Source organism: Pezoporus flaviventris, unplaced genomic scaffold (genome assembly GCF_033815535.1).
Source record: "Pezoporus flaviventris isolate CSIRO_AGI_PZ_B2104156 unplaced genomic scaffold, CSIRO_AGI_Pfla_v1 ptg000188l, whole genome shotgun sequence".
NCBI classification, from domain to species: Eukaryota; Metazoa; Chordata; class Aves; order Psittaciformes; family Psittacidae; genus Pezoporus; species Pezoporus flaviventris.
Window position 1 is genome coordinate 1,532,325 of NW_026892736.1, and position 23,141 is coordinate 1,555,465.

Genomic DNA, 23,141 nt, shown 5'->3' on the forward strand with positions numbered 1-23,141 from the left:
TGCACTATGAACTGCTGAAGTCCAGACTCAGTCCTACACTACTGCCCGAGTTGCCACTATCTGACCGCTAGCCTCCCATCACTTTGAAACTCCAGCTCGAGATCCTGCCACTGCAGATGAATTGTACCAAAACAGAATGAAGTCTCACACTTAGAAAGAGCAATCCTGACCAGGACAAACACTTCAGCAGGATACTGGGGCAATCCAGCTCCAGACACTAACTGGTAAAGATGGTTTGCACTGTACAAATGAGGATTAACAGGCAGAAGAGTTTGATTTGTCTCTAAGTTTCTAGTTACAGAATACTGAGTTCACACAAACAATGCTCAAGAATCCAAGCCAATTGTTTGCTATATTTAATTAAAGACTTCCAGTTCATGATCAAATGGAAAGGAGCATCTTTGGTTCGCATTATTCATTAAAGAATTAGCATTGGGATCACTGGGAAGTAATTAAACCAGCTAAACTTTAATTACAGAAGAGGCACAGACCAGCCTTCAGTGCAGAGAATTGAGAAGATCAATAAAACAACCCATTATTATCAGTATCTATAATTATATGTTAATATAAGCAAGAAAGTGTCCCAGTGAGATGCCAGTAGTACAGCACTATCATTACTTAGTAGCTGCAAGCTCTCCTACCTTTTAAAGCATTACTAAGTTACAAGAAGTTACTCTTCACATTAGAAACTTGATATGAACAATGTTTTGCACAAGATTATTCTCATCATTTTGTCTCCTGGGTTCAGCAGTAGCAGTCATTCTTCTCCTTTTTAGTAGCTGGTGCAGCGCTGTGGTTTTGACTTTCAGCCTGGGAACAGTGCTGATAACACTGATGTTTTTAGTTGCTGCTCAGTAATGTTTAGTCTGACCAAGGAATTAGTGACTCTAAGGCTCTGCCAGGGAAGAGGGGAAGCTGGGAGGAAGCAGAGACAGGACACCTGACCCAAACTGACCAAAGAGGTATTCCATACCACAGCACGTCATGCCCAGGATGTAGAACTGGAGGCAGTTACCCAGAAGGGCTAGGTCATTGCTTGGTTGGGCTGGGTATCGGTCGGTGGGTGGTGAGCGGTTGTATTCTCTTCCCTTATTTCCCTTATCATTATTGGTGGTAGCAGTAGTGATTTGTGTTACACCTTAGTTACTGGACTGTTCTTATCTCAACCCATGGGAGTCACATCCTTTCGATTCTCCTCCCCATCCCTCCAGGAGCAGGGTGGGGGGGAAAGGGGGGAATGAGCTGCATGGCTGACTGGGCTTAAACCACAACAATTTGGAAATACAAGTTTTTAATCAATTCAGTTGTTTCAAAACAATAGCGATGTTATGCAATTCTCAGAGTAATCAAATACTTGGCAGCACATCCAGCAGACAGAAGTGTGACTACAGTTGGACTTGATGATCTTAAAGGTCTTTGCAATCTAGTGGATTCTGTGATTCTGTGACTGTACCCTGATGTGAGTACAGTCTTCCTTAATCACACACTGAACACGTCATCAAAACTAAGGTCTAAAAGGAGTCAGATCTCACACAGACTAGAGCATGGCTCTGTGCTAACATCCAAATTGGGGGCTGGAGCTGGATGATCTTAAGGTCCTTTCCAACCCAAACCATTCTGTGATTCTATTTTGAAGTAGACAGATCTGACAACTTAAGAGGCAGTAGCAGAACCAGGGTTACAGCAAATTACAAATGGAAACCAGCTCAAAGATAGTGTTGTGATGAAAATACTACACTAGGCTTATATTAGTGTATATTCTAGGTTTATAGCCTGAAAACAGAAAAATAATAAAAAACAATCATTATACTACTAGGGATTCTGTGATCCTATGAAAACTGAATGGATTACAGAATCTCCTCTGTCAGTTTAAAGCCATTTCCCCTTGGCCTGTCCCTACAGGCCCTTGTCCCAAGCCCCTCTCCAGCTTTCCTGCAGCCCCTTCAGGCACTGGAGCTGTTCTCAGGTCTCCCCTTCAGGAGCCTTCTCTTGTCCAGGCTGCCCCAGCCCAGCTCTCTCAGCCTGGCTCCAGAGCAGAGCTGCTCCAGCCCTCGCAGCATCTCCATGGCCTCCTCTGGCCTTGCTCCAACAGCTCCACATCCCTCTTGTGCTGCTGCCCCAGAGCTGGATCAGGACTGCAGGGGGGGTCTCCCCAGAGCACAGCAGAGGGGCAGGATCCCCTCCCTGAGCTGCTGCTCTCGCTCCAGATGTGATCCAAGTGCTGCAAAGCTTTTTGACAACTGGATTGATGACTTGCCAGAGTTCACAACAATCTTTCTCTGCGGTTCCAAGATGCAGAACCACACACCTCTACAGGGCAAGGACAGTAGAGGCCTAAATTACATAGATAAAGCACTTCATATTATTTTCCATCTTTCAATCACAAGCAAAAAGGAAGCACAATGCAAATACCCATTTAATGGCTGTTTCCCGACGTATTGCTTCTCCAAGGGACATCCCACTGGTAGCTGATACCTGGGTTTCACTACTGCTGTGGCTTAAGGCTTCCTCCTCCCAGCCATGATGTGGTGGAGTTGTTGCAATGGGCTAAAAGAAACAACATGTGGGTTTAAAACCAATTTTTTAGTATTTCAATATATTCATATATTAAATCAAGGGCAAGGAAGCATATAAAGTAATCAAGGCATCCTCAGGGCTGAAAGTGGGACATCTACCTCAACGTGTGACTTGAATCCCATCCAGAGTCCCACAGCTTCACTAAAACAGGGATGTTCTTTGCCACTATAGATCCCAAAATCCAGCTTTCTGGAATCATGTTTTTCTGCACATTAGCCAATTATTTCTGAGGGCCAGAAGCGTATTTCTTGTTCCCAACCCATACAGGTGCAGTGCAAAGTAAATCACAACATATCAAAGAGACCCATCACCTTGATGCAAGTCTGGTTCTGCCATTTGTCCTGATGATTTATTAACAGTGGTTGTTAAACCAGGGGGGTTAACAGCAAACTTATTTATTACATTAAAATCAAAAGGGGTTTACTTCTATCTATGTTTTAAAATGAATTTTAAAAGCCATCTTATGTAACTACCTTAGAGCAAGTCTAGGTTGGTTTCTATATTATAATTCGGCAATACCTGCCATCCTTTGAGAGCAGGAATTGAAGCTGCATTGCACTGCTGCCTAGAAAGGCAGCTGGAACATTTTCCTCCCCACACAGTAACAGAGGAAGCTGCTCTGAAGTGGGAATGGAATTTCTCTTCTAGAATATCCCATGCCTGAGGTCTCTGTAACAGCTTTCCACAGACAAGACAAAGCCAGCTCCAAACACAATGGGACAGAACTGCAAAAAGAGACATTTTTGGAACACCAAGATTTAGCCCAAACAAAAATGTTCCAGAAAAGGAAGTACTGGCTTAAAAACAGCCCCTAGAGACTGGCACAGGAGAACATCAGGTAACGTTATTAAGGCAGCGATTTAACATGAAGCCTCAACCAGGAGAGGGATTTGTGGCTCCCCCCATCTCTAAAGCCCTCCCTTGTCCTCCTCCTATTCCTCATGGCAACTCCCATTCCAGTTTGATTTATTAATAGTAATTTTTCTAAAGCCTCAGAGGTAGCTTTTAGTGCCCAGGGTAGGGAAAGGTGGGATCCAAAGAACAACGCAGCAAGAGCAAGCAGGGCAGGGGGAAGCTCCCCAACATCTACTCCTGTACCATGAGTTGTGCATCTACCATCTGGTGGTATTTGCCTGCTGAGAGAGTTACAGTGACCCAGAAGGTGATGAGTTATGTGTGAAGGGCAGAGGAGGGCACAGACTGAGAAAAGGAGAGGGTCAGAGAGAAAGCAGCGGTTACTTCCTAGAAGCTTGACTTCCATGTGAATAATCCCAGACTGGTTTGGGTTGGAAGGGACCTTAAATCTCATCCAACTCCAACCCCTGCCACGGGCAGGGACCCCTTCCACTGGAGCAGCTTGCTCCAAGCCCCTGTGTCCAACCTGGCCTTGAACACTGCCAGGGATGGGGCAGCCACAGCTTCTCTGGGCACCCTGTGCCAGCGCCTCAGCACCCTCACAGGGAAGAGCTTCTGCCTCAGAGCTCATCTCAGTCTCCCCTCGGGCAGGTTCAAGCCATTCCCCTTGGCCTGTCCCTACAGGCCCTTGTCCCAAGCCCCTCTCCAGCTTTCCTGCAGCCCCTTCAGGCACTGGAGCTGCTCTCAGGTCTCCCCTTCAGGAGCCTTCTCTTGTCCAGGCTGCCCCAGCCCAGCTCTCTCAGCCTGGCTCCAGAGCAGAGCTGCTCCAGCCCTCGCAGCATCTCCATGGCCTCCTCTGGCCTCGCTCCAACAGCTCCACGTCCCTCTTGTGCTGCTGCCCCAGAGCTGGATCAGGGCTGCAGGGGGATCTCCCCTTAGCACAGCAGAGGGGCAGGATCCCCTCCCTTGATTGCTGCTCACCCAAACTTCCAGAATTTCAGTACCATTTCCTACCTTAAACCCTTCCACCAAACAGCCTCACAGAAACAGACACACAACAGAACTGTTCACACAGGTCAATGTTGAGTAGATTACTTGGAATTCATGAATATTTTTGCCCAAGTTGAGAAGAGCTGTAGCACTCAAAAGGAAAACATTTATTACTGATGATGTGCAAATCACACTGGTGAAACTGGGGCTCAACCAGGCAGAAACTACTCATCTAAATTAATTCCCTGCACAAAATAAGTTTGTTTGGGCTTTGTAGAGGGACTGAACATAATAATGGCAGCCTCTATGCATATATTCAATCCCTCTTGCATTCCCCTGGCTCCTGTTGTTCATACTAATCAACTAAAAGAAGGAGCACTAAAGTATGTGTGACAATAGCTCAAAAGGTAAAAGCATTCCCGGTAGCGGTTTGGTAATTTAATTAAGGCCTGTTATAGAATATTTGGGTTTACAATGTGCATCCTCAGAAAAGGGCAATTTTATTAATCCAGCTGGAAATGAACAGTTGGGTAAAGGACTGGGTGTGATTTGAAAAGCAATTCCAAAACCAGGTACTGATTGTATTTAGATACACTGAGCAGAGCTGATGGAGTGGGTGGTGTAGAGGGTATCAGAAGGGATGAGTAATGACAGCATTCAAGATGCATACAATGAACAAAACACTACACAAGCCAACTGTGCATGTTATGTGCAGGTTACTCTTCAGTCTCCCCTTTTTATAATGACCTTCTTCAGCCTGTGGCGAGCTATTTCTCTCCAAAGCATTTAATTACTCATGTACCTGTCAACCACTTCAGTTATAATCCCTTTTCTGTGCTGCACCACTGGCATCGCAGCATTCCCTCACTCTATCCACCAGCATGGAGAGGAAGCACATGGCATGAAGAGCATTCCTCAGTTCCCAAAGCCTCCTGATTAACCTGCTTTCAGAGAGAAATTGGCAGCCTAAAAAAAATATGACCGAGATAATAATGTCATTAAACCTTAAAGCCAAACTTTGCATTTGAGCTTTCTTCCATACAGTTTCAATGCACCTGGTATGGCACGTTCAAATAACATGAAAAATATATTATCTGAACAGATTTGTTCTACCTGTAGCTTCATATCTTTTACCAAAATCTTTGATGATAGAATGAATAAGAAAAGCACAATTCACTCTCAAATGGAGTCAGAAAGAAAATTCCTTGGAGGGTTCCCCAAGTCTTAGGCAAATGGGGCTAAAATGAGAGCACAGAAGGATAAAGTACAAGTGAGCTCCACACTGGGGGAGTCTTTGTTCCAGAAGTACTTTCCCCTTCCCAACACTCCCTGAACACTCAGTTTTTAAACTCCGTTCATAGAATCATAGAATAGTTTGGGTTGGAAAGGACCTTAAGATCATCCAGTTCCAAGCCCTCTGCCATGGGCAGGGACACCTCACAGTGAATCTCCCATTCGAATTTCAAATAGGTTTGACAAGACTGATTTGGGGGAACAGAGCCAGAAGTGTACCATATTCGGAATCATCCAGAAGGGATTCTAATGAGTTAGGATGCAATTACTACAAATAGCAATATTCTGGAAGATTCAGAGTAGTTATATCCAGTGCTTCCAAAGGCTCAGATACTCAGTTCCCCAAAAGAGCAGGAAGGAACTGAAGTAGTACTACTGTTGCTGAGATCATTCAAGTAGCACCTTCCATGCAAAGGCCCCAAGATGTTTTATCAGCACTGATTCACACCATGACTTTAGAGTGTGCCTGATAAATATTTATCTCCCTGTTGTACACAAAGTTCCCTTAGTGTACAACAACACAGCAAATCAGCAGCACAGCTCATCCGCTGAGTATCTTATCAGCCCATAGTGGCACGTGTCTTACTTGATGCTCTAAAATTTCATCTGTCTTAGCCTGCAAGTTGTGAGAGAACGTCAAAAAGAACAACGACAGCATCACGAGCCAAGGAGATTAAAGCATGAATGAGAACATGAACTAAGATAACAGAACGGTTTGCGTTGGAAGGGAACTTAAAGCCCACCCAGATCCAACCCCCTGCCACGGGCAGGGACCCCTTCCACTAGAGCAGCTTGCTCCAAGCCCCTGTGTCCAACCTGTCCTTGAACCCTGCCAGGGATGGGGCAGCCACAGCTTCTCTGGGCACTCAGCATCCTCACAGGGAAGAGCTTCTGCCTAACAGCTCCCCTCTAACAGGTTAAAGCCATTCCCTTTGGCCTATCCCTACAGACCCCTATCAAAAGGGAGACGGAGAACCACTTCCCTGTGAGGGTGGTGAGGTGCTGGCACAGCTTGAGCTACCCCAGTAACAAGAGGACCTTAAGGAAAGATGATCGGCTCCTGAAGTCAAATACTTCCCACACAAGTCAGATTCTCCTGCTACCACCCGAGTTTGGTTTGCGTTTTCACATAACCAGTGCCCCAGAAGCAGCAGTGCTTCAGGCCCACACACTCCTCAGCAGCATCTTCTCCCGCTTCCTCATGGATTTAGCATTGCTCTTTAAAGGAGCCTGCTACACATTAACCAAACACCCGAGAGAACCAAGCCACTGGGGCCTGGTGGGTTCGCAGTGGAAGGAAGCAGACAAACAGCAGCACGTTCTGCTTCGTTATTTCATGTTTAATCCCCATAGCAAAGAGCAGTATTAAGGAATCAGCATAATGGAAGAAATCTACTACATATTAGGACTGTGTGCTCCATGGTACATAAAGCAGTTGCAAGCAACATGTTAGGGTTTAGTAAATTAGTATAATCATCTCTGAGGGCTTCCATGTAATTAAACTCAAATGAAGAACATTTACAAGGTTTTTCTTCCTGAGATCCAATACATCAAAGATAGATTTTGCTGCTAAATCCATAATGAGAGGAAAAGACAAAAATAAAGCTGAACAACTACAACCACCCCCACACAACACAGTGCCATTAACTTAAATGGTAGCAACAGCAATTCCTGTTTGGTATTAACTGATGCTACATTTCATAGAACGAAATAGGAATGCTTCTCAGGTTTGAAACGTGAGTTGCCAGACTCAGCATTCCTTACTGTGTTCTGACCCATGCAGCAATGGAAATATCACACTAAAAATATCACATAAGGAAAACCAGCACAACAAAAAGAGAGGTCTCGTGCTGAGCAACCTGGTCTAGTGAAAGGTGTCCCTGCTTGTGGCAGGGGGTTGGAACTGGATGATCTTGGAAGATCCCTTCCAACCCAAACCAGACTGTGATTCTAACCACAAGGAAAAAGATCTAGAGAGATAAAAAATCATAGAATCAACTAGGCCAGTAAAAACCTTTAAGATCATCAGGTCCAACCATGAAAGTCCTTAATGGGACATAGAATCATAGAATAGTTAGGGTTGGAAAGGACCTTAAGATCATCCAGTTCCAACCCCCCTGCCATGGGCAGGGACACCTCACACTAAACCATGGCACCCAAGGCTCTGTCCAAGCTGGTCTTGAACACTGCCAGGGATGGAGCATTCACAACCTCCCTGGGCAACCCATTCCAGTGCCTCACCACCCTCACAGGAAAGAACTTCTTCCTTATATCCAGTCTAAACTTCCCCTGTTTCAGTTTGAACCCATCACCCCTTGTCCTGTCACTACAGTCCCTAATGAAGAGTCCCTCCCCACCATCCCTATAGCCCCCCTTCAGACACTGGAAGCTGCTATGAGGTCTCCACGCAGCCTTCTCTTCTCCAGCCTGAAGAGCCCCAATATGGGAAAGAACTCCCTAGATAAGCAGTTCTAAAAGTGTGACCTTCTCAAAACATCATATATTTGGGCCTGTAGGGACAGGCCAAGGGGAATGGCTTTAAACTGACAGAGGGGAGACTGAGATGAGCTCTTAGGCAGAAGCTCTTCCCCATGAGGGTGCTGAGGCGCTGGCACAGGGTGCCCAGAGAAGCTGTGGCTGCCCCATCCCTGGCAGTGTTCAAGGCCAGGTTGGACACAGGAGCTTGGAGCAAGCTGCTCTAGTGGAAGGGGTCCCTGCCCGTGGCAAGGGCTGGGACCTGGATGAGCTTTAAGGTCCCTTCTGTCACAAACCACTCTGGGATTCTATGAAATACACTAATTTCTTTCAAATACTTCATTTTGCCTCATTTCTCCCTCCTAAAAATAAATCAGAGGCTCATGGCTAATTCAGTATAAATCAATGTTTCACCTCCCTTACCCATCTGAACATGCAGCTGGAAAAACAGGCAGCAGAGCTTAGGACCAACTTTTCACTCCTCAGGAAGCACTTGCACTAAATTAAGGTCATCACCAGCAATGCAAGTAGAATCATAGAATTGTTAGGGTCGGAAAGGACCTTAAGATCATCTGGTTCCACCCCCTTTGCTGGATTTCATCTTGCTAACTCCAGGACCTATTTTAACCCATCTGCCAAGAACAATCCCCATTCTGATACCATTTCCCACAGTATTTATTACTTTAGCACACCTTTACTGACCTATTCACTACGTCTCACCATCTACTAACAAAGTATTTTCATTGATGAATCACGTAACAGGAATGAGCCAGGAAAAATCATCAGAAGTTGCACCTGAAACGCCTTCCAAACATGCTGCCTATTTTCTTAGCTCATCCCAAGATCAAAAACACAATCATACTCCACCACCTCTTCAGCTACTAGATCACTGACCCTCTCAAAGATGGCCATGAACCAGGTTTGAAATAAACTGTAAGAGTCCCGCTGGGTATTTTCTTTCTTTATTTCAAGTGGTTTTTTAATAACTTGTTCTAAATTCTTCTACTTCTGAGCTTTTATGTTCTATTCCTAGTGGATAAAGAAGCATACAATAGAAAACCCACAATTAATGAATAATTAAACATCTGTTTCAGACAAGGATGAATTTGGCTGTATGTACAACTAAATGCAGACACAGAGAAGGCTCCATCCTACAGATCCCAGGCACATTTGCTGATAACTGGACCCAAAGGATGTACCACTGAAATCCTCTCACTGGAGGCTCCTTTAGAGCTGTACAACTCATACTACCTTCTGAAAGGTTCTAGTTCTGCTTTGTCCATTGGCTTATGTTTAAACATTACTGGATAATGACTTTTTAAAAGCTATAAAAGCTGTCACAAAACCTAAATTAAGCTTTCCAGCCTGTATCGTGGCTCTTACCCCAGCGTGGGAAGGCTGAGGAAGAAGAAGAAAGCCAAGGTGTGAGCTCGCACTCTCACCTGCATGTACTGACAGTGCAGTGTGAGCCTCATGCCACTTGGAGTCAGCAACACTGCAGGGCAACGACTGCCCCAGCGCAGAGAAAGAGCAAAGAACAGGCAGAAACAAGCGCATCTTTACAGCATCTTTACATCTTTACATGGAACTGGCCACCCTGTCCCTGAGGACTAAAGGAACCATTGTGCCAGAACACAGGCAATGTAGGTCACAGCTCTATACCCACCTGCTCATTTCATGGAGCAGTTATTGGCTTGTAATGAAGGGTTGAGGAAAAGCAAAGTGAATGTTGTGCAAAAAAAAAAGCATCTCGGAGGCTATATGCAAGCTCAGAATTAATTCCTTTCATGCTACCTCAATGCAACTCGATCTCACAATAACCCAACAATTTAATGTATCATAGCTTTATAGTCTGTATGAACCCTGCTTCACCACACAATACACTGCGTGGGATAGGCTGAAATCATTCTAGAAAGGTAATTTTACACAATAATGTTTAGGTTTGGGGGTTGATTGGTTTGTTACACAATAAACACTGAATTTGTATTTACATAATAGACACTGACAGTGCAATAATTGCTGTCACACAACTTGGAATCTATCAAAAATAGTAGTTTCCACTGTCAACCTTCTAACACCAATAGATTGAGATGAGCTCTTAGGCAGAAGCTCTTCCCTCTGAGGGTGCTGAGGCGCTGGCACAGGGTGCCCAGAGAAGCTGTGGCTGCCCCATCCCTGGCAGTGTTCAAGGTCAGGTTGGACATAGGGGCTTGGAACAAGCTGCTCTAGTGGAAGGTGGCCCTGCCCGTGACAGGGGTTGGAGCTGGAGGAGCTTTAAGGTCCCCTCCTACCCACACCAGTCTGGGGTTACCTTTAAGGAACATCCCAAGTGGAAAATTCATCACTGCTGATCTGCAGTGACTCTCCCAGGAATGCAGGGCTTCCGAGGCTGGCAGCACCTCTCTGTTCAGCCACACCCCAGCCATGGGCACTGAACACAATCTGAAAGCTGATTACTGTAATACACACTAATGCCCGAATCAGTTTTATTCGGGTAATCAGGGTGTAACTGAAGTTAAGGGACCTCTGCATGTCACCTAGGCCAACCTTCTCCTCAAAGCAGGGCTAACTTTCAGGCTATATCAGATTCCCCAGGCCTCATCTTCTCAGCTTCTATTTCCAAGCATGAAGGCTCCATCACCTTTGTGGAGTCCTGGTCCAGCACTTCACCATCCTCTTCATATAAAAGAATTTCCCTGTCTCCAGTCAGACCTTCTCCTTACTATAACACATCACCAGTGCTACTTGTCCTATCACTGTGCACCTCCAAGACTCTTCCTTTGCCTTCCTGTCCTGGGTTCATTAGTAGCAGTCATTCTTCTCCTTCTTAGTAGCTGGTGCAGTGCTGTGTTTTGACTTTCAGCCTGGGAACAGCGTTGATAACACCGATGTTTTTAGTTGTTGCTCAGGAATGTTTACTCTGACCAAGGTCTTTCTGAGTCTCATGCTCTGCCAGGGAGGAGGGGAAGCTGGGAGGAAGCAGAGACAGGACACCTGACCCAAACTGACCAAAGAGATACTCCATACCACAGCACGCCATACCCAGTATATAAACTGGGGGCAGTTACCCAGAAGGGCTAGGTCATTGCTTGGTCAGGCTGGGTATCGATCGGTGGGTGGTGAGCAGTTGCATTCTCTCCCCTTGTTATTTCCCTTATCATTATTGGTGGCAGCAGCAGTGGTTTGTGTTATACCTTAGTTACTGGACTGTTCTTATCTCAACCCGTGGGAGTTACATTCTTTCGATTCTCCTCCCCATCCCTCTGGGAGCTGGGGGGAGGAAAGGGATGGGGAAGTGAGCGAACAGCTACGTGGTTTCTCTGGGTTGCCAACAGGGCTTAAACCACGACACTTCCCTCAATTCCTCTTCCAGCAGGGAAGCACCACTGCCGGACCCTCACCTTCACCCTCCTCCTTCCTTACAGACAAACCTAACCTCTGCAGCTTCTCACACACCACGTGCTCCAGCCTTTGACCATCTTGGTGGCCTCCACCAGCTGCAGTCCATGGTGCTGACCTCTTGCTTGCACTGGCAGCCCAGAAGAGGAGAGAAGATCCAGCTGTGGCCCAGAGGAGGGAATATTCAGTTCCCTCAACTGCTAATTATGCTTCTATTTATGCAGTCCAATGCATGGCTAGCTTTCATTGCAGGAGAGTGCTCTGTCACCTAACATTCAACTTGCTGCCCACAGGCCTTCAGGCTCTTCTCCAAAGGGCCACCAGTCAGTGCTGATGTCTGGGGATGCTCCTTCTCTGTCAAAAAGCCTCTGTATTTTTCATTGCTGAAGCTCATGAGGTTCCTCCTGGGCCATTAATCCAGCTTGCCAAGGTCCCTCTGTGTGGGAGCACCATCCTCCAGTGTATCATCCACTCCCTCCAATGTGCTGTCATCCACAGACTGAACAGGAGTGCATCCCCCATCCACCCAGGTCACCAGTGGTGATGTGACACAGCATTAGCCCAAGGACTGACCCCCAGAGGAACATCACCAGTTGGATTTTGAACATCTGACTGGTTGAATTGAGCAGTAGTTCTTCAGGTCCTCTTTCCTGCCCTTCTTGAAAAAAGGCACAACATGAACCTTCCTGCAGTTATTACAAACACCTCCTAGTTATTACAGCCTTCCAAAGATGATAGAAAGGGGTCACCAGCCAGCTCAACCACTTCATCAGATACACCCCATCCAGCCACATGGATTATACATGTCCATCTTACCTAAGCAGCCACTTCCATAAACCTCCTCCACACCAGGCACTCCTCACCCACAAGCTCTTCTACCAGGCTCGCAGAGCAAGGAAGAAGATCAAAAAGAAACTACAGGTTTATCCTATTTCTTGGCAACTCTTTCTGTTAATTCAGAACTAATTAGTTTGGGTTTCATAGAGCAGCTCAGTCAGAGGGGATCTCAAAGATCATCTAGCCCAGTCTCTCCTGGGAAAGGCAGTGTAGATGAAAGCCTAATTTCCAGTTACAAGAACATACTAAATTCCCAACACGTAACCACTGCTACAGCCACCTCAGCAACCTAACAGCTAATAATGAAAACTTCACTTTCTCTCAGGCAACAACCTCTTCTCTCCTTGTTGCAAATAAAGACAAAATTCAGCTTCACATAAGGTGGCTTGACCATTTTTTTTTTCCATTCCTGGGCAAAAAAATACCCTTAATTGCTCGCTGTTCAAATCCTAACTCCAACAGGAGCATTTAACAGTGTTCCTGAGTGCTTTTATGTAATGAGAAGGTCAGCTACTCCTTTACATTCTCACATTTGGGCCACTGAAAAAGCAGATTTTGAATCATTTTTTGTTAGTTTGTTGTGATCATAGTTCCAAGAGCTGTAATTGCGTTGTGCTGTCCTCTGAGCTTTAAGAAAATGCTCATTCCTTTCTCTTTTCCATGCTAAACTAGCACTAAAATTAAGGTGCCTCTGTCAGTTCATACTTTGATGTTTCTGCTTAGCTTTAAAGAAAGAGAAAGGAGATAGAAAAAGTTCTATGAATGATTGACTTCCTGGGATACAGATGGCAACCTGCAGCATTAAAGAATGAGAACCAAAACCTTGATCCTCCTGGATCTTATTTATAATACTTAATGCTTAGCTAAATGTAGGATCAAATCATCCTCATAATCAAAAATAACCTGAAAGAGGGAACAGATGAAGTATTTTCACTGATAAAAGAAAGAGCACGCACAGTGCAAAGTATCACTGTGCTAGTTACAGAATTTCTTCTCACTCTTGCAGTCTGATGCCCGCAAGTTCTATAATGCCTTTAAGTTATCATCAATGGCACTTTGGCAGGAAGATATCCCAGTCTCTTTTCAGTAAGCACAAAGTTGAAGTAAGAGTTAAGTAGATGTTTCTTAAGGCAATTTTAAGCATAATTACACAGCTGTTGCAATATGTGCCAAAATTACACAGAGGCAATAACATGCTACCCAGGCACAGCATCACAGGTCACATCTTCCCATAGGTGAGATGGGGCTTGCTGACTTATGTGGCACTCGTGAAACCACAGTGTTGCATGGCACAAGATACAAACATCGTGTTTCAGTGTTATTCTCTCTTTCTCAATTGAAATTAGAGCTAAAATAGTCTCTTGCAATAGAAACAGACACTAAAGGTGTAAGAGGAGCCATACTACAACAGGAATAAGACTGTTTGGCCTACTATCTGTCTGCACCTGCATCCCCTTGACCCAGAAGAACAGCAGCAGCAAGCTTGGCTCAGCTCCATCGGATATTCCCAGAGCTGAGCTCTGGTTGTCAGAGCAGCAATTAACCACAGTGCAAAACACAGACAAGGAAGCAACCAACAGCCACTGTGAAACAGCCAAGCTGACACCTAAAACGGATCAAAACAACGGGCCTGAGATAGATACCCCATCCTTGGCAGCATCCATGGCCAGGCTGGATGGGGCTTGGAGCAATTGGTCTAGTGGAAGGTTCCCGTGCACTGGATGAGCTTTAAAGTAAGAAACAAGAGGCAAAGTCACCAGTCTATAACATCATATACTATTTTGAATCATAAAGTGTGAAATTGGCCTGTACATCAGCACTCCAATCAACTTCTTTTCCACTTAGACTAGACACAAAATATACACATTAGTGAAAGAGCCACCCCTTCTATTCCATGGCAAATCAGCCTGCTTGAAAACACATGGTGAAGGTCCTTCAGCAGAAGACTTTCGGAAACTGAACTAAGACTACTCTGAGTTCCCATATTCACATATTCATTATGGCCAGACTTGCCTTTAACACATCGTGTTGACTCACGTGGCTGTTTCCATTCTTTGGTTTAGTTTCTATTATTTTTCCTGTTAAGACTGAAGCCTGTACCCATCCATGGTTCTTCCCAGGGAACATAAGTAAAGGCTGATAAGGCATCTACCACTGGTTACCATTTGGCTGTTGTGCACCCAAGTTCCTTCAGAGCTCTGGGATGAAGGCTTGGAGCGATCGCTTCATAACTTCCCATTTTGGGTTCCCTTCTTACATGTTTCCTAATACAGAACTGTGGAACTGACACCCATAAACATCTCCAGACCCAAGTGTCCAACACCAGCTCTTCAAATACCACGCACAAACATGCTTGCCAACAGTTTCATAGAATCCCAGACTGGTTTGTGATGGAAGGGACCTTAAAGCTCACCCAGCTCCAATCCCTGCCACGGGCAGGGACACCTTCCACTAGAGCAGCTTGCTCCAAGCCCCTGTGTCCAACCTGGCCTTGAACACTGCCAGGGATGGGGCAGCCACAGCTTCTCTGGGCACCCTGTGCCAGCGCCTCAGCACCCTCCCAGGGAAGAACTTCTGCCTAAGAGCTCATCTCAGTCTCCCCTCTGGCAGGTTCAAGCCATTCCCCTTGGCCTGTCCCTACATCCCTTGTCCCAAGCCCCTCTCCAGCTTTCCTGCAGCCCCTTCAGGCACTGGAGCTGCTCTCAGGTCTCCCCTTCAGGAGCCTTCTCTTGTCCAGGCTGCCCCAGCCCAGCTCTCTCAGCCTGAGCTTGCACTCAGTTCGCAGGAGTGAGAACTTGTGCAGCTGTTACAAGCCCTGGGCACCTCTGGAAACCACCATGAGAAAAGCAACACACTTCAGATGCCAGCACAGTGCAAGACCACAGGGAGAAGCTTCCCACTGCTCTCAGAAGGGACAAAGTCAGGAAGACACTAACAGGAGAATGTGTCAGGATGCACTGGGGGACACAGGTTCCCCATGGCCGCCCTCTTCCCCATCTCCAGCACTGAGTGAACACAGCACAGTGCACAGAAACAGGTAGGAGCCTTAGGAGATAAATGGCTCCAACGAGGCACTCCGAGTTCCCAGAAGGATTACAGGCCAAGCCTGCTGCACTCCTGGCTTGGTCTCTAACCCTCTCCAGGGCAAAATAAGGCACAAAGGAAACAGAATAGATACACACCCCTCCTTCCATGAGGGGATGAGGAAGCAGACCGGTTACATCCACCCTTCTCCCAGGGGATAACCCAGGGAATGGCGAGGAACCAAGGCGGTCACTTCCCTCCTCTTCTGCAGCAGATAAGAAGAGGGCTCTGGTGGGTTCCATGCCCCTTTTGCGAGGCACAACCACCCGCATCAACAGCCCCTTCCCGCGGCAGAACCCGGCCGGTTCCCACCACACTCCGGCTGAACGCATAAACACGAGTGAACCACCGCACTCCTGCAGGCCGGAGACGGCGTGAGGGGCTCCTCAGCGCTGCCAGCAGCTCCCTGACACGTCAGCCCCCGAACCCCGCCGGCCCCATGCCCTCCTCACACTCCGTACTCACAAGAACCCGCTCCTCCCGGGGCTCCATGGCCGCTACCCGCCCGCCCCGGCTCTCCTCACGGCGAGCCCGCCCCGCCCCGCCCCTGCGCGCATGCGCCGCCGCCCTAGCAACGCTCCCCGTCGTTAGGGACTCGCTGCCGGGTACCGCTTCCCCTTCCGCCTCCCGCGCATGCGCAGTGGCGCCCCGAGCGGCCGTTGGTGGACGGGGCGGGGCTGAGGGAGAGCGAGGCTGCGTTTTGGCGCGCAAAGGAGGGGAGAGTGCCCGGATGTTAGCGGGGCTTGAGGGGAGGGGGAATGGGGATGGGGATGGGGATGGAGATGGAGATGGGGATGGGGATGGGGATGGGGATGGGGATGGGGATGGGGATGGGGATGGGGATGGGGATGGGGATGGGAATGGGGATGGGAGGGGGAATGGGAATGGGGATGGGAATGGGAATGGGGATGGGAGGTGGAATGGGAATGGGGATGGGAGTGGGAGTGGGGATGGGGATGGGAATGGGAATGGGGATGGGAGGGGGAATGGGGATGGGAATGGGAGTGGGAATGTGAGTGGGAGTGGGAATGGGGATGGGGATGGGAATGGGAATGGGGATGGGAGTGGGAATGGGGATGGGAATGGGGATGGGAACGGGAATGGGAATGGGGATGGGAGTAGGGATGGGGATGGGAACGGGAATGGGGATGGGAGTGGGAATGGGAATGGGGATGGGAGTGGGAATGGGGATGGGAATGGGAGTGGGAATGGGGATGGGGATGGGAATGGGAATGGGGATGGGAGTGGGAATGGGGATGGGAATGGGGATGGGAACGGGAATGGGAATGGGGATGGGAGTAGGGATGGGGATGGGAACGGGAATGGGGATGGGAGTGGGAATGGGAATGGGGATGGGAGTGGGAATGGGGATGGGAATGGGAGTGGGAATGAGAATGGGAATGGGAGGGGGAATGAGAATGGGAATGGGAGGGGAATGAGAATGGGAATGGGAGGGGGAATGAGAATGGGAATGGGAGTGGGGATGGGGATGGAGATAGGAATGGGGATGGGAGGGGGAATGGGGATGGGGATGGGGATGGGGATGGGGTCTGAGTCAGGGATGGGAATGGGGTTGGAGTCGGGGATGGTGTCGGGGATGGGGTCTCCACACAGAAGCCGGCCTCAGAGCTATCCGCTGGATCAGAGTGGTATGGAAGCAGCTGCGCAGTGAGCGGGGATGGATGTGAATAAGGGGGTCTTCAAAGGAGTGCGGTGGCTGCGTCCTTTTGCTGTGATAAAGAGTGGTTTTCCCTGCTCCTCTGTGCCAGTGCGCTCATGGAGGGGTGATGCCTGGTGATAGTGAGGTGATCATAGGATCCTAGAATGGGTTGGGTTGGAAAGGACCTGAACATCATCCAGATCCAACCTGTGCCAGCACCTCAGCACCCTCAGAGGGAAGAACTTCCTTAGATCTAACATGAATCTCCCATTTAAGCTGTAACCCATTACCCCTTGTCCTATCACTGCAGTCCTGATGAAGAGAAATGATCCTTCTGCAGGATCTTGGCCTTGGGTAAAAGGCAGAAGCTCTTCCCCATGAGGGTGCTGAGGCGCTGGCACAGGGTGCCCAGAGAAGCTGCGGCTGCCCCATCCCTGGCAGTGTTCAAGGCCAGGTTGGACACAGGGGCTTGGAGCAAGCTGCTCTAGTGGAAGGGGTCCCTGCCCGTGGCAGGGGTTGGAGCTGGAGGAGCTTTAAGGTCTCTTCCAACCCGAACTAGTCTGGGATTTTATAGTGTTGGCATTACCAAGGAATACGATGCAATTCCCAGTGGGAAGCCCATTCCCCTTGCTCAGACCTCCCCACCATGGAGGTGTTCTGTCAATGCCGCTGTCAGGGACTGTTTTCCCAGGTGGACTGGCAAAGGACAGGCCTCAGTTTTGGGGATCTGCTCTGCTGCCTGGGCAGGCAGAGCAGCTGAGATGAGCCCCTGACGGACCCCTTTATGCCTGGGTCTGGACTCCCTGCACTGCTTCCCTTTGGGTGCCATGGAGGAAGGAGGAGCTCTGCTTTTCCCCTAACACAGCCATAATGCCCCCCAAGGCATTCAGTGCTAACACTTTATGTTTCAGCTGGCTGTCAGCAAGGGCGAGGAAGGAATTCCCCTTAAAACCACAACCATCCAGCTGTATTTGACATACTTACCTTCTCTACAGCACTAAGAGCTGGTGACAGTTGAAGCCGGAGCAGCAGAAGATGCAGCTCATTGATCTGGCGGAAAACTGACAGTCCTTCCCTATGGCTCAAGAGTGAGAGGAGTCCCCAGGGTCAGGTACTGCAGCTTCACAACCCATGTTGCACAGACAGAATGCCATTTAATCATTCATAAAGTTATTGAGCCCCTTCTCAAAAGCAATTAAGCTTCTGTGTGGTTGGCATAAGCAATACATCCAGCTGTCCGTGTGGATATAGCTCCAGACTGTCCATAGGAGACAATAAAAAAGGGAGAAGCTGAAGCAGACTGAAAAATAAAGGCTCCTCCATAACGTTTTCTGGCTCTGGAGTTACTTATTTCCCCTCGTAGCAGTTATCAGCCATGTATCCAACGTAACATCTCCCAAAAGGCAGCGTGCATGTTCATTTTTGTCTGCATTAGTTCCACACTGAACGGGGTGTTAATTCCACAGTGGATAAATGGGAACGCTGAAGTACGTCAGGGCAAAACATTCCTTCAAATAATTAAAGCTCTGACAAGAACATGCGGCTTCAGATCCAAAGCCATCTCCTGTTACAGATGCAATTAAATGTGTTGGAATTAGACCGACGGTTTATGCACAGCCCCAAAATCACCACCTCATAATTTAGGAGGGAGGCTTAAGGAAGCAGCACAAGGGGGGGGGGGGTGTGCCTGGGTGATGGGGTGAGGAAGAGGCATGAGAAAGGAAATATCGCTGCAAGAAGCAGAGATTCCATGTTTGCTTTCCCTGGGAAACACAAGCGATAGCCTGCTTGATTTCACTGCCATTTCTCCCTCATTACAGCAGTACAGGGAGCAGGATTGAGCCCGTAGCACTAATAACAATCCCAAATGTCATCTGTGACATTAGCCTTTCTCAGCTGCGAGTGACTGAAGGGCCCCTCTTGTCACACAATACAGGAATTCTGTCATTCCCTTTATTTTTAGAAGAGCAATTCACAGGCAGCGAGGGGAGGAGGAAGGGTTTTCGGAGTGTTTATCACTTACACATCACACAGGAAGCTGTTCACAGTCTTTATTAATTTGCTAACAATATCCAGAGACTTACTCAGTCTGAGATGCAATATGTGAAAATCCTTCCCAGGGAAATGTCACTCGGCATGAGAACCAGAGAGGAATGCTAATAAAAGGCCATCCCTGTGGAAGATGTTCAGAGAGATCCAGACCTGACCAGCCCTGCTGGGTTCTGCATCCCCCAAAGCCCTGTTTGGCACAAGGCCTTTCAAAGGTGAAATGTGGTTAAAGGTGAAATGTGATTAAAGGTGAAATAGAACGGAGATTAGCAATACAGCAGTTGAATGTGCTAATTCATAGAATCCCAGCCTGGTTTGGGTTGGAAGGGACCTTAAACCTCATCTAGTTCCAACCCCTGCCACAGGCAGGGACCCCTTCCACTAGAGCAGCTTGCTCCAAGCCCCTGTGTCCAACCTGGCCTTGAACACTGCCAGGGATGGGGCAGCCACAGCTTCTCTGGGCACCCTGTGCCAGCGCCTCAACACCCTCCCAGGGAAGAGCTTCTGCCTAAGAGCTCATCTCAGTCTCCCCTCTGGCAGGTTCAAGCCATTCCCCTTGGCCTGTCCCTACATCCCTTGTCCCAAGCCCCTCTCCAGCTTTCCTGCAGCCCCTTCAGGCACTGGAGCTGCTCTCAGGTCTCCCCTTCAGGAGCCTTCTCTTGTCCAGGCTGCCCCAGCCCAGCTCTCTCAGCCTGGCTCCAGAGCAGAGCTGCTCCAGCCCTCGCAGCATCTCCATGGCCTCCTCTGGCCTCGCTCCAACAGCTCCACGTCCCTCTTGTGCTGTTGCCCCAGAGCTGGATCAGGGCTGCAGGGGGAGGTTACCTGGAGCACAGCACAAGGAGAGAATCCCTTCCCTTGAGGTATCTCAAGAACCTCATGGAGCTGGCTCCTCTCTGCCTTTTCCGGGCTTGTGAGTGAAAAGTTTATGTGGCTTAGTGGGAGAGACCGAGATGATCTCTATATAGAATCACAGAATAGTTAGGGTTGGAAAGGACCTTAAGATCATCCAGTTCCACCCCCCCTGCCATGGGCAGGGACACCTCACACTAAACCATGGCACCGAAGGCCTCGTCCAGCCTGGCCTGGAACACTGCCAAGGATGGAGCATTCACAACCTCCCTGGGCAACCCATTCCAGTGCCTCACCACCCTCACAGGAAAGAATTTCTTCCTTAGATCCAGTCTAAACTTCCCCTGTTTCAGTTTGAACCCGTTACCCCTTGTCCTGTCACTACAGTCCCTAATGAAGAGTCCCTCCCCAGCATCCCTAAAGCCCCCTTCAGATACTGGAAGCTGCTCTGAGGTCTCCACGCAGCCTTCTCTTCTCCAGGCTGAACAGCCCCAACTTCCTCAGCCTGTCTTCATACAGGAGGTGCTCCAGCCCCTGATCATCCTCGTGGCCTCCTCTGGACTTGTTCCAACAGTTCCATGTCCTTTTTATGTTGAGGACCCCAGAACTGCACACAATGCTCCAGGTGAGGTCTCACAAGAGCAGAGCAGAGGGGCAGGATCACCTCCTTCGACCTGCTGGTCACGTTCCTTTGGATGCAGCCCAGGATACGGTTGCTTTCTGGGCTGTGAGCGCACACTGCAGCCGGCTCACGTTCATTTTCTCATCAACCAAGACCCCCAAGTCCTTCTCCACAGGGCTGCTCTGATTCTCTTCTCTGCCCAACCTGTAGCTGTGCCTGGGATTGCAAAGACTTGGTTAAAAAATGTGAGGCAAAAAAAGCAAGTAAGGGAAGCTAAAGTGTGTCAGTGAGTAGAAGGGTGGGCAGCACGGAGAAAGAACATGCTCATACACAAGAAGCCTGATTAGGTGATTCAATTAGTGAAAGGACAGTGGGAGTGCTCCACTGAAAGAAGAGCTGTAATGTGTATGTATTAGTATAAGTAAAGGAGTTCAGCCTGCAGGTGCAGGACATGAAACCAGGTATTAGGATGATGATAATAACGACGTAGAGCTCATGATAGAGCTTATGATAGAGCGCAGGCACCAAAGAGTCAGTGCTGCTCAGGGAACATGGAAATGAATGTGTGAATGGGGAGGCTGTGCTTCATGCTGTGGTTTATTCGGCTGGAGAAATAGGAACTGGAAGGGGTGGGACAGGACCAGTGTAGGTCAATATGACTTGTAGGAAAGCTGGGAAAAGATTTTTCTCCTCGTTGTCTGCAGTAGCACTAGCAATCTGCCATAATCTGCCTTGGAGAGACGTGGATTTGATGAATGGACCACTCAGTGGAAAAGGAATTGTCTGTATGGTTGCACTCAAAGAGTTGGGGGTGAATGGCTCAACCTCCAAGTGGAGACCAGTGAGGAGTGGTGTTCCTCAGGGGTCAGTGTTAGGACTGGTCACGTTCAACATCTTTGTTGGCTATATGGACATTGGGATTGTTGCCCTTTCAGTGAGTCTGCCAATGACACTGAGCTGTGTGGTGACATTGATAAGCTGGGTGGAAGGGATGGGATCCAGAGGGACCTGGACAGGCTGGGGAGGTGGTACCATGTGAACCTGATGGAGTTCAACAAGGCCAAGTGCAAGGTCTTGCCCCTGGGTCAGGACAAGCATAAACACAGGCTGGGGGTGATGGGATGGAGCAGCCCCAAGGAGAAGGACTTGGGGGTCCTTCCATTCTATTGAATGACCAAATGTCTGTGGGGGTTCAGGCCGTTCTCTGATTCTGTGGTAATTGCTCAAATACTGTCAGAGAAAGGAGGCTTTATTAGCTCGTTCTGTCTAAATCAGATTGAGGGATGAATACAATCAGGGCTTAACTGACATTTCCAATCCCAAAAGAGCAGATCAGGATTAAACCTAGAACACTGTTTAATGAGATAAAATGAGCTGAGGAATTTGGTCCAGCATCACTCTGCCAGCCTCAGGCACCTAACTGGATATTTAAGCTGGGACAAAGATTGATCCACAGTCCCTTATTGAGGTGCAGGATCACAGAGTGGTTTGGGTTGGAAGGGACCTTAAAGCTCCCCCAGCTCCAACCCCTGCCACGGGCAGGGACCCCTTCCACTGGAGCAGCTTGCTCCAAGCCCCTGTGTCCAACCTGGCCTTGAACACTGCCAGGGATGGGGCAGCCACAGCTTCTCTGGGCACCCTGTGCCAGCGCCTCAGCACCCTCACAGGGAAGAAGTAATTCAGCATGCAAAAGACCTACTCTTTGAGGGTACATGGTTACTTCCAGCGACCCCAGAGGTACCTAGGATAACTGTACATCTAAGTTAGGAATTCTGGTAAGATACCCAAAATTAGGTGAAATAGACTCAATTTTGGGAGCCTGAACATGGAGAAAGTTTGGAATTTCTCTCTGCCAATGGTGTGTAAGTTGTTTAAAATCTTATTTCATATACAGGGAGGAAAACCGTGTGTGGAAAGGCTCTGGACCTGGGTGAAAAACACCCTTAAGGAAAGTACTGGGAATAAACAGGGGCCCTCAGAGAAACAATCAAGAGGACTCATCACCAAAGAAAGCTTCATCTTAGGTGTCAGAAAGCTTAGGATACAGTTAGGAGTGTGGAAGGGTAAGCTGGGATGATAAAAGGAACCCCAAAGCCTTCCTCCCAAAGAATGGGTAGTGCTGACCCCAGGATTTCAAGCAACATTTGAGTCCACCTTTCTCCAATGACCCAAAGTTGGCTGATTCCACTGCTGCAAAATGTGCTGGTTATTGACATGCCAGGCAGACAGTGCAGCTCCTGCAAGTATCACAGTCACAGCTTCAGGACCTGTGTCTTGACTCACATCTTATGCAATCCTTCTCCTCACCAGGAAGCAAGAGAGAACCTATTAAATCTGCCCACACAGCGTCTCTAAAGTGGTAGGAAATTGTGATGGATGCATGGAGCCCTTCCCCAGGTTTCAGGCAAATCAGGGCAAAGTTCCTTTGGAAAAGTGTACAACTAATTACAG

The 23,141-nt window shown here is 48.2% G+C and overlaps 1 protein-coding gene across 1 annotated transcript in view; it reads right to left on the bottom strand.

Moving 5' to 3' along the window:
• Positions 1-16,096, bottom strand: part of ALMS1 (ALMS1 centrosome and basal body associated protein) — a 66,940-nt gene extending 50,844 nt beyond the window's left edge. The window contains exons 1-2 of the mRNA XM_061440956.1: positions 15,976-16,096; positions 2,413-2,547 (exon numbers count right to left, since the gene is read on the bottom strand). Coding sequence (XP_061296940.1) covers positions 2,413-2,547; positions 15,976-16,002 — 162 coding nt within the window. The 5' untranslated portion in view covers positions 16,003-16,096. The remainder of the gene's footprint in view (positions 1-2,412; positions 2,548-15,975) is intronic.
• Between the last annotated feature and the right edge of the window lie 7,045 nt (positions 16,097-23,141).